Source organism: Aphelocoma coerulescens, chromosome 2 (assembly GCF_041296385.1).
Source record: "Aphelocoma coerulescens isolate FSJ_1873_10779 chromosome 2, UR_Acoe_1.0, whole genome shotgun sequence".
In the NCBI taxonomy this organism is placed as follows: Eukaryota; Metazoa; Chordata; class Aves; order Passeriformes; family Corvidae; genus Aphelocoma; species Aphelocoma coerulescens.
In genome coordinates this window covers 132,960,022-132,972,119 of record NC_091015.1, presented here as the reverse complement: position 1 = coordinate 132,972,119, position 12,098 = coordinate 132,960,022, and the positions used below count along the sequence as shown (strand labels likewise).

The 12,098-nt window shown below is 35.2% G+C and overlaps 1 protein-coding gene across 4 annotated transcripts in view; it reads right to left on the bottom strand.

Annotated features, from left to right (window-relative positions):
• Positions 1–12,098, bottom strand: part of CSPP1 (centrosome and spindle pole associated protein 1) — a 61,754-nt gene that overhangs the window by 11,961 nt on the left and 37,695 nt on the right. For all 4 annotated transcript variants that reach the window (XM_069004902.1, XM_069004904.1, XM_069004905.1 and 1 more), the window contains 9 exons: positions 10,231–10,377; positions 7,891–8,003; positions 6,670–6,819; positions 5,286–5,432; positions 4,418–4,522; positions 3,306–3,372; positions 1,844–1,964; positions 961–1,106; positions 273–413 (listed from right to left, as the gene is read on the bottom strand). In XM_069004902.1, coding sequence (XP_068861003.1) covers positions 273–413; positions 961–1,106; positions 1,844–1,964; positions 3,306–3,372; positions 4,418–4,522; positions 5,286–5,432; positions 6,670–6,819; positions 7,891–8,003; positions 10,231–10,377 — 1,137 coding nt within the window. The remainder of the gene's footprint in view (positions 1–272; positions 414–960; positions 1,107–1,843; positions 1,965–3,305; positions 3,373–4,417; positions 4,523–5,285; positions 5,433–6,669; positions 6,820–7,890; positions 8,004–10,230; positions 10,378–12,098) is intronic.

Sequence of the window (12,098 nt, the reverse complement as noted above, 5' to 3'; positions counted from 1 at the left end):
TCTTTAACACTCAACAGGATACTGAACAAAACACATACTGAACAAAATCCCAAAAATAAATACAAAACCACAAAAGCTCCTCCAAACACTCAACTTTTTTATGCTTACATTATGATAGAATTTCAGTATTCTAATCTTTAACTGTTTTGTACTGCAGTGCTGACAGTGCACTTGAAAGAAGTAAAACTAGAGCTAGTGGGTTTTAATTCTTATCAAATACAAAACACATTCTTTCAAGGATTTTTGTTTATCTCAGAACATTCATTCCTTACTTTCTGTTTCTCTCCTCATTCTCATTCTGTCAAGTTTCTTCTGTTGCTCCCTCAACAGTGCCTGCTGTTGAATCTCTAGAGTCTGGTCATCTTTTGGAGGATCAGGATACATGTGCCTCAAGCCCATACGTGTTTCAGGATCTAGAGCAAAGATATGAAATTTACATTTTTTCCCGAAATCAACATTTCTGAAAAGCATTTTTAAAGAAATAGCTACAAAGTCATTAAAAAACAATAGTGACAATGACCAAGAGGATGAGCAACTTAGCAAAGATTTTACTATTTTACTATATTAAAAATATATTTTTTCTGGTAAAGAAGAAACAGAAAGTTACACAGAAACATAATTTGTTGGTGGGTAAAAAAGTCCAATTCAATCTATTTTCAGTAACACCATGATATCAAATGCACAACAAGTTTAAGCAGCAGGGACTAGAAGATAGGTGAGTGCACTGAGTGATGATGCAGCGTTGTGATGCCAAGAATTCCGTGGAACTGCAGGAACAGCCTCACAGAGAGACACACACACACACACAAAGTACTGACCACAAAGTGCGTTGCATGGTCAGCAGTTCATGAAGAGCCTGATTTTTATTTTTGTCTTTAAATCCTGTGTGGAATGGAAGATGGATGAAAAGGACAGATGTTTCCCTATCCTTCTTTATCAGTAATAAGAAGATCTACCTGCCTTTGTATTTAAGTTCATTAAATTCCCAGATATTCTGTATATTGACAGGATCTTGTGCCTCCTTTAAGGAAGGTTGCCGAACTGGAGCCTGCAGACGAAGCCTGGCCATCTCAAATATGTCCCTTGGATTCTTCTCTCTCCTCCAGCTTGAAAGGTTTGTCAAGCAAGCAGAATGCAATTTAACACCAGAATATTAATGAGTTGGATGGAAATATAATATTGATAAAGTTCAGATCTTTTATCTTTAAATAAAGCTATCAAAACAGGAAAATAAATTTGAGGGTAATAACACTGGGTACTGTGTTATAAAAAGAGATAACCTACTTAAAATAAAACAAACCCTCATACTTTACAGAGTGGAACTAAGACTGGTAATTAGATGAGTCTTTTCCAGCTAATTGGTATGATCAACTAATACATTTTGGAAGCAACCCAAATTTATTAAATAAAGAGAACATGATTTTTCAGTAAGAAAGAAAGTACTTCCACAACAGTATGGTATTCATAAGCATATTTGGCAGCTATATACTAGCTATATTCTATATCCTAGTACTGCAGTTTACAGGCACAAATTATGCCCTAGGAAAAAAGTAATGAGATAAAATTCTGCCTTAGACATCTGTTTTAGACCACTCTTCAAGACAGAGCATTGCAACTTCCTATCTCACCAGTACAGCCATTCTTACAACAAATTTCAGCAAGAGTCTTGGAAAAAACCCAAACACAGTAGAAAAAAAAAATTAAAATATTTTATATAGCAGTTCTACCTTTATATTTTCATTCCACTCATGTATATTGGACAACTAATACTAGCTAATAATACAAAGTAACTCTAAGTTCCTCTGAAAAATCTAGCTTTTAAAACAGAAGATTAAATTCCTACCATGTAATTGGTACATTATCATGACTGGACACATTTTGCAACTGTTCCTGCAGTCGCCTCTCCTCACTTCGAAGCTGTTTCCTCATCTCTGATAATTCATTTATCACATTCTTCCTTTCCTCTGGAATTTAGCACAAATAATTTAAAAATAAGGAGTGTCAGAGCAATGTTGCTGCCTACTTATAAACATAAGTAAAAAATAAAGGGAAAACCAGATATAATGAAATGTTAATTAAAACAAGGACTGTTACTTAAAACAAGGACACAAGAATTGCAACATTTCATACACTAGAAATTAGATCAGAGTTTTTATTTTGAGACAGCACAAGGACTAGAACCCCTGAACAGCAGAAAACACACAAATGTCACTGGAAATGTTTCACTATACTTAAAAAAGTAAAGGCTATGGAATACAAGTGGGTGTTGCCAGTAAATAGCATTATTTTGAAATATGCAAGCCTACACAGTTCTCAGATAACAGGAACTGAAGTAGTATCTGCAAGCATTCAATATAATTTTTTTTCCTTACTCAAAAGTGGGATAGGGTTAGGGTTATCTGTCTACACTGGTTTTTTGTGGTCAGGACAGCATTCCTCCACAAGTTAAACCAGTTTAAGAAATTCCTCATTTTCCAAATAACATACTTATAAGTAGATATTTTACTGACTTTTAGATTTTAGTGTCCAGAACTTACCAGGCAAGCAAGTCTTACTAGTTTTTGTCTTTATTTCTCTCCTGAAAGATGGTCTGAGTCAATTTCCAATGGCTGCATTAAGAACCACTCTGCCTTCCATTTAGTGGAAAATCCACAACTCCCCAGAATGGCCCCAGGTACTTTCTGCTGCAGGCTAGCATTTGTAGGACATCATTTACTGCTACATTCCATGTGTTGTTTCTTATATACTTGTAAAAAAAGTATCAGCAGAAAAAATACTGCTTTCCACCCACATATTGCCAGGATAACTAATATAAAAAAAGCAAAGGAGATCCTTCCAGCACATTTGAATTTTAGAACCATCAGTGAAAGCTCTGAGGAATGAGGAGAGGATTAGGCAGATTAACAAAGGTAGCTAGAATTTAAGAGTTAGGACTGCAATGCTCTACACTCTAATCCCTAACTCAGCCAATCCAAAACTCTCCCATTTTGCAATATTCTGGTCCCATTTTGCAATATTCTGGTCACTATTCCAAGACATCCAGAACTTCCCATGCAGACTATTGCATTATCAGAGTTTTTACAAAAAAATATTTCCTTAGGATGACACATAATAAACGCATTTTTATTTTGTCTTAAAACTTCAGACACACCACGTTAATACATTGATAGTACTAAGAGAGAGAAAACACCTAGATAGAAATGCAAACTTCAAAGGACTATTCTTTTGCAGGCAAGAAAGGAACTGGGACTGAGAACAGTTTTGTTGTAATAGAAAGCGAGCTTGCAATAACGGGGAATACCCACCCAATGAACGCAACTGATTCCTTCTAGCAGGGACAGGTGGAGAGGGAGCTCTCAGCTGTGCAGGATCCTGGTGATCATCATGAACATGAAATGTTGATTTGTAAAAGGAAGGAATTACAGTACATTTTATTTCCTTACTTTACATCCAATTTACATTAACAGTTGGAAGACAGAACAGTAACCTTACAGGTTGTGAATGCATAAGGTTTTTTAAATCTGGTCTTTAAATGTATAATCCAAATCACTGTGACAATACCTATAATGCACTATTCAGAAATCTAAACAAACCTGTAACAAGTACAGCTAAAGAAATAAAATTACCTACCTCCAGAGCATGCTTCACATTTAGGGAAAGCAATGGTTTTAATAAGTTTTAAAGTGTGACATAAAATATTCTCTGAAACTGCACTATAAATTGTTTAGCCCAGTTCAGACAGAGAGTTGGTAAAAAACAAACACACACTTTTTCAATAAAAAGACAGAAGTGTAGCCTGAGATTCAAATATCATAAACAATTATTTAATCTACTCTCTTCTAGAAGTTTCTTTAAAAAGCCAAAAAAACCCCAGAGAAGATTATCAAGTAAACAAATAAGTGGTCTCAGAACCACTACTGTAACTCATTAGTGATGCAGAGAAGAAAGCAAAGCATATTACCAGTTATAATCTTCTCATACCTTTAAAAAGAAAGATTACACAATAACGTCAGTAGCTACGAATCAACATTAAACTTCATGCCTGAGCTAAGTTCTTCTGTGAGTGAACATGGTGAGCTGCTAGATTATATGTAAACTTTCTTATCCTGTATCTTGAGATCATTAGAGACCCCTGGTAAGGGTCTGGACAGCATATGTCCTCTCCAAAATGAGGTACTCATTCCTACAGAAAATGCGCATGCAGCAAAAAAATTAAAACAACACAGTGCCAAAACAAATTCTTCAGTACTTGGAATAAAATTTAACCTTCAATTTCAGAGCTACAAGACTGATTAATTTAAAGACTGTCTCATTATCCATGGCATTCCAGTAATAACTGGCAAACTTTTAAAAATCTGGCATGATTTCATGCACTGTATTGTTTTAAATAAACCAGTAGAAGTTTGCTATATCATACTTGGGCATAGTAAGATAGATGGCTCTCAGCAGAAGGAATCCTTTCTTCTCTCCTTCCTGATTTGTTTTGAAGAGCAGGAATGATGGGTGAAACTTGTCGTGACAACTGCAGGGAAGAAACCAAGACTGAAATTACATTCCTGCAGTTTCTGAATGAAGTGTTATTTTGGACAGGTAAAGTTTAGTTAGTGTTTTCCCTTTGACAGAAAAAAATGTTCTTAAGCACATAAAAAAACTGCAAAAAATTATTTCATGTGATTTTTGTTCTCCACCTATAGAAATTTTGATGCTTTTTTCTATGCTGTGGTGCTTTTTTCCTTAACTTATATTTCAGTTACATATCTTTTTTCCTCTAGACACTTCCTTTCCATCTGTCCATTTTAGAGAAATGACAGAAATTTAGTAGGAATTTTATGAAAGAGACAGTTTTATAATTTACTTAGATTTTGTCCATCAGAATTCTATGTGATGGACTTACATCATCCAGGTCAAAGGAAAATAATTAAATCACCAAAAACACCATTGTTCAAGATGAACAGTCCTACCAGACCTCTAATAAACAATTTTATTGGTATTTATACCTCAGCAGATGCAGGTCACAGTATTTCACAGCAGATATAAAAATCAACTACTGAGTGCAGATTAATCTTGATTTTACTATTTTTTAATGCAAATTTGATCAACAAGATAAATTTCTACTGCAATATGTCTGATTTTTCCATCAACTGTTCTTGTTTGTGCATGAAATATACTGCAGTTTGATAAACTGAGAGGGGAACAACACTGAAGGCAGAGATCTAAGAAATCATGTGATTTCCTTAAAATCCAGTTATTTTTAAAAGTTATCTTAGAAAGTCACTTAAACATACCATCTTCTTTTCCTCTTCCATCCTTTCTTTCTCAAAATATTGTCTAAGTTGTTCCTCTTGCTTTTCTTCTTTTTCTTTTCTTTGTTTTTCTGCCTCTTTTTTTCTTTCTTCATCTAATTGAATTACTTCCTTATTTTTCAATCTTCTCTGTAACATAATCAATACTTAATAATTAAAAAAGACTCAGTTACTGAAGTTTTGTTTTCTTTTTCTTTGAGAAGTTAAAATTACACATCAAAGTGATGTAGTATGAAATAAAAAAGCATATTTCATTAGTCTGACTTCAAATATTCAAATTAAAATATATCTCCTCCAACTATTAAACATCAGCAGCCCTGGCTTTGCTAACATCATTAAACAGAATTCCTAATACCTTCTGTAAACACCAGTCTGTGACCCCAGATCTGCCATCAGCTAAGGCTAAACTGTAGGAGTAATTTATAAAAATTCAGATTCAATCAAAACATACTGCAGACATGCACCACATTATCACAAGACCACAAAGAAATTATCATCTGGTCTCAGTTTTAGTCTTGTGACTGTGAATAGCAGTGACACCAGTTAGCTCCCTACTCTGCTAGACCAGCTCCAGTATCCAGAAGACAAGGCTCATCCAACTAATCTGTTCATACCAGGAAAGGAGAATTTAGAATATAAGCTAAACGTTCTGTCTTAGAAATTTTCAAGTCCTACATCCTAAACTGATCTTTCCTAATCCCACAGGGTACTGAAAGACTCCTCCTTCTCTGATGGCCTTGTGTCCTCTTCCTACAATTATTTATTATAGTCTAAATTATGCAAATTTATTTTAAAATGCAAACCCAAGAAACAAAAATTCGGGGTTTGAACTAAATCAATAGGTATTGATTTAGGGTTGAGTTTACCTTCATGGAAAGTATTCACTAGATTTGTTTGGCATTCTTCCAAAACAAGCAGTATTCTTATCTCAAAGATATCTCCTTGGCAATTCAAAAAAAGGCTTTACAAAATATTCCTGTACAGTTACATTTTACAAATAATTCCATGAGAGCTAGATTTAAGAAAAAGACTGGGATGGTATTTTTTTAATTCACCAATTTGACAAAGCTTTTTATTGGCCTCACCACCAATTTCTTTTAGAAAGGAGAGCACCACTGTCATTTATAAAACTACAGACTTTTTCTTTAAAGAATTAATAGTACTTCAAGATTGTAGTATACCATAAAGAGTGAGAAGAATGTGCTAGTTAATGCTGACAATCTCCTACCTCTCCTCTGCCTAATGCAGACCCATTTAAAAGCAAAGACCAATTCACAGGACAATTCTCAGCTTACCATCCTAGACAACAAATATTACAGAGGGTTAGTTTAGCATGGAAAGAAGGCAAAGTATCAAAATACTACACCTCCTCCTCTTTCCTCCTTCTCTCCTCTAGTTCCTCTTCATATGCTTTTTGAATTCTCATCCTCTGTTCTGCGAGTCGTTTTTCCTCTTTTTCTTCTTCCATTCTAAGTTTTTCTCGTTCTGCTTCTTCCCTACGTCTCTTCTCTTCAATCTTAAAAATAAAACAAAGAAGTATTCAACTGTCAATTGTAATCTGATTAACAACATTTACCACCATTTTTGCAGTAACTACTTGCAAAATCAAAAGCTGCATGGTGCAACTGAAAGAATCCTAGAGCCTGTCCTATATTTCAGCTGCAGGATTCCTTTAAAATGAGATTCTATTTTACTATTTCTTTTTGGCCATTGGAGCTACCCCCCAACAGGAAAACTACTTATAAACACTACTAATAAAAACAGAGTATTTCCTAACACTTGCTCTATTCCAGATGTGCTGGAGTAACACTTTTATTCACTGATTAAATAATGGAAGATGGGAAACCAAAAAGATATGGTAATTAACTTTTTCCATTCCAAAATTACAGTATTATTAGATGAAGTGCTGACTTACTGAAGTAAAAGGTCTGCCCATTCTTTGGTCTTTTTTGCAGCCCTATGCATGGAAAAAAACCTTGATCTTTTCAGCAGGTCCACATCAAACTAACTGTATGACTTTAGTAGTCACTTAAATTATCTTTGATTTCCTTGATAATGGTATTTAATTACATTGATATTTAAGTCATGCAGCATAAGATTAAATGTGAAGTATTATGGACAGAAGACATATGCTGGTTGAAGAACAATCAGGTTTTATATACCCATCAATAAATAACTACACAATGACTGATCACCATTTCATTTTGATGAATGTGCATTTTTATAATGTAGACTTCCAAAGGCAAACATCTTTGCTTCTGCAGTGATTTATGTATGCAAACCTGTACTGTATGTACAGCTTCAGAACTCAATACTGTATTTAGAGAGCTGTACTTCAAAAAAAAAAGAAAGATAGAGTCTAGATTAAAGAAGCCAACTGTTAAGAAATGCTTGTATAAGTGATGCTATTATGTAAGCCAAAATCTAAGAAACTCAATAGTATGTAGCTTTTAGTCCACCTCTTGTGTACTGGAATTGGCTATGATAGCACAAGTAAGGTCTTTGGTCGGCAGTGATTATTTCCTCTGATTGTAAACCCTTTTTTTACAATTTATTTCACCAGATGATATCTGGCATGAGCATTCACCTGTAGACGGAGGAAGTTCTTGTAGGATTCCTGTCGCTTAAGCTGCTCTGGAGATGGAGGTTCACCAAACACATTACCTCGAGCAAAAGGAGAGGCCTGTGCAAATGTAACACCTAAGGGAGGGAAAAGCTTACAGATAAAAATCAAACAGAACTTATAACAGCAAGCCAGAGTGAAGAAGGGGGAATCTGAGACACTTGTTTCAAAAGGAAGCTTATGACAGTCGTAACTCAAGGCTATAGCTGGGCTTAAAAGTTCTTACATTGTCTGCCTGGAATAATTGCCAGGTTTTAACTGTTTAATACCATCCAAGCAAGTTGTATTTCTACAAAATAACACCTACTAAAGTTATTTATTCTACTGTCCAATTTGCAGCTTAGTATGTAAGAACATTACCTACAAGTTAATTAGAATAGCAAATACTTTACGCCTCATAACTTTACTGCTTACAATTCCTCTGACTTAGAACACACAGTTCTGTTCCTCAGGTTTATTCACTCTTTAAAAACAGAGCATCCTAACAGAAAAAATATTTACACAGAAGAGCAAAGGATGCTACAAAAAGCAAAGCCCCAGACTGGCAAATAAAATTCTAAGCAGTCAGAGAACTGAGTTCTGCCAGTATAAAGTGCTTTCTGTACTATGAAGTTTGAAGTGTCAGGTTTCCTTTAGCCCTGAGTTACGACCATGACATAACCATACAGACCCCAAAGCTCTAGACAGGAGGATTAATTCAGATACCACACAGAGCAGGTTTTGCAGAACAGAATCCCTACAAGAAGCAGAGGAAAAAGAAAGGAAGTAAAGGAAAAGTAGAGTAAGTTGTGTTAACTTTCCAGTTCATGCAGCATGTTCTTCACTCATATCATGTCTGCTCTGAAGGACAGTGCCTCAAGCAAGTGCAAGAGCAATAGCTCCGCTGAGCTGAGACGAACATTACATTTCCCTATATGGTGAATGAGGTAACACCCAAGTCAGATGAAAGCATAAATAACACATAAAAGTATTCCCAGAGGAATGCACATGTTTACTGCTGCAGCCTAGCCTTAGAAACATGTGTTTGCATACCAAGGAGTACACTTTGAGATTATTTTTCCTTACATGGAAGCAGTGCTTGAATCCTTCCAAAATATAACTGAATTTACATGTGGCTCTTTCATGATGGAGTTACTTCCATATAAAAAAGCAGAATAAATTTCATATACCATTTAGAAGGCATGGGTACAAGACAGGCAAGTTACTAGGGAAAATATCAAGGAAAACACTTGCTGTGTACCAGCTACTATCCTGCAAGTTCCTCTTTTAATAGGGCAGTGTACAAAAAAAAAAACACAAAACCAAGCAAGCAAATCCACCAAAATATACACAAAGCCACTCTACTGCGTGGCTGATCAAATCCAAGGTGCAAGACTATAATGTTCCCATCACTGATGTTCACCACCTCCTGATCCCAAAGTAAGTGAGCTAACCAGGAGGCTCTTGGCTGGTTTATATTATTACTTTATCAGCCTTTCTGTTTCACTTCTTACTGAATGGTTAAATATACACTCTGTTGGGGATAAAGAGAGGTGGGACAGAAGGGACAAAAGTCAGTGGTAAGGATGCCGAATTGCAATAGTGCAAAATAGATTCATGCCCCAAATACCATGTAATTCTTTATTCAGAAGTGCAACAATTCAACCAGGATAAGGAAAAGTAGCATCTAATCTGAATTGAGAAGATCATCACTAATCCTGGCCTTTGCCCATCCTAAACTAGGGACAGGTCTGGAGTAACACAGTGCTCTCATTCAGATGTCTCACAAAACATAAGGAGATAAAGATGCCTTAGTTTTAAAATATGAAAATAAAATCCCTAAAACTCAGAGGCAGTGCACAGGGCTCCATATGTACCCAATTTACCTGTAACTTTTTAGAACTTGTTAATCTAGTTACTGTGCCAATTTCACCTTAACCTCTAACATCATACACCTAAAGACCTTCCATCTCCTTTTATTCCATATTCTCACCTACGACACAGCTGTATTTTATTGTCATTTAAAAATAAGACAAACATGCATGAAGATTGGATTAGAAAACACCAAATCTGGAAAACTAATATACTAATCTTGACTCTTCAGGGCTAAAACAGCTTTAGTTATCATTACTGACAAGACAGATAAGATTTTAAGAGCACACAGTGACAGCAATGAAGAAATTTGGGAAAGAAGCATGATACTGACTTCACAGGCAGATAGCACTAACACTACCATAGGACTGCCAGAAAGAGGTAAAGAACTATGGAATTTTGATCGCTAAGACTTATGGATAGTTAGAGGAGCAATACAGTATTCTTAAAAACCTGCTATTTTATTTGTAGATGCTTCTGAGTTCTCAGGTCTTGAGGAGGCCAAAGTTAGGTCAACAATACCCCTTTTATCTTCATATAGTCTTGCCTCTGGATTATGATATACCTCTTCATTTCGCTTGTGCATGATATTCAAGTCCGCTAAAGGAAAGGGGAAATAACTGTTTATAGTGTTTTAATCTCATAAAGGCATGTTCACTGTAGATTCTCCAAAACACAGAGAGTTTTGATCAGATTCCACTTTTCCTGGGCATATCAGCCATGGGAACAAAAAATTCAGGCAAAGACAAGAATATAGAGGCTAAGGGTGAAATACTAATAATTAGGTCCTATTAATTAACAGATTAAAATATTTATTTTGTTGCTTTTCTTTTGTCAGGAACGATTATTCACAACAAACCTCCCTTCTCCCCTGCCTCAAAATGCTATTAAATGGAAAGATAAAGAACTCAAAGACAAAATTGACTCACAAGTTTGTGTTGATAAGCACATATTTAGAAACCACCCTTTCTTCTATCTCCCTAAAGCTGTAAAATACTTTTGATTTTAGTATTGATATTTTAAGCACTGAATCTCTCTTTAATTACTGTTGAGGGAAATGAGTGAAATTGAAACACTGAAGCATATTTTGGCCTTCATGTCTTGAGTAATAATCCAGGTGCAGATTTCTATATGTAAGCAAAGCAACATTATCCAACATTTTCATCAAAATTTACATGGTGCCTGATCAAAGATGTTAATTTCAGCTCATTTTGAAGCGTTACTGTACTACACTTAGAAGGCTCATTTCAAAGCAAAAAAGTACTGCATAGTTTTCAGATTACCTTCTGAAATAGTGTTTCTGATAATTATTAATTACTGTAGTCATTTAAGCACACAGATTCCAAGAACTTTAAATTACATGCCTCTCTGTAAAGCAGCCTTTGCATATATCAGTCTCAAATGCTATTTACAGACATTTTTAAGAGGATAAAAGGACAAGTCACACTGCATAAAAAAGAGACGTCAGAAAGCATGTTCTGTTTCACGACACTTGACTCATAGCTTATCCACCATGCTGCCAAGCTATGGTGGGAAAAGTATTTTACATATGTAATCCAGGAAAACAGGGTAAGAAGCTTCTTTCTCTTGGTTTCTCATTTACAGACAGAGATAAACTTCTCAGCAGTTACATGCAGAGCTCAGGTCAGTGTGAGACTTTTACATTTCCAGTCACACCACTGTTAAAGCCTAGAGGAAGTAGCCAAACACAAAAACAGTGCCTGAAGTCAGGCAGTATGAACACCTCTATCTGCCCTGAGGATAAACAGAAGCTTAGATACTTAATACAAGCTTCTAAACTTGTAATTTGGCCACAAAATCTTTAAAAAGCATTTAAACTTTACTCGCTACTCTCAAAATATACTATTAATTTTGGCACATGTTGCTCAGGTGTCATAGAAGTGAAACTAATTACTTTTATACATAAACTGCTATCCAGTAAGTATTTCATGACTTACTGGAAGGGCAGATGAACGACCTGGATCATGATCATAGCTATCTTCCAGCTCACTGCTCCCATCTTGTATAAAACAGCACATGGAAAAAAGTAAGACTTAAAAACCATTACTGCTGAGAGCTCTTTATATAGCCATTTACCAGCAGTGTTAATTTGGGAAATCTAAATATTCTACTTAGCTTTGTATATTTATATAAACATGCTTTCATTTTTCATATCACAAGTAGAGATTTCTAAGCCTAGAAATTATTTTTAAAATGCAAAAGAATTTTAAACCTGTTCCTAGTACATGTTTAAATAAAAGTCTTCACAACAGACTTTAGCATATTTGTAGTGCAGATGATTCTGACAGCTTGTTTTCCTC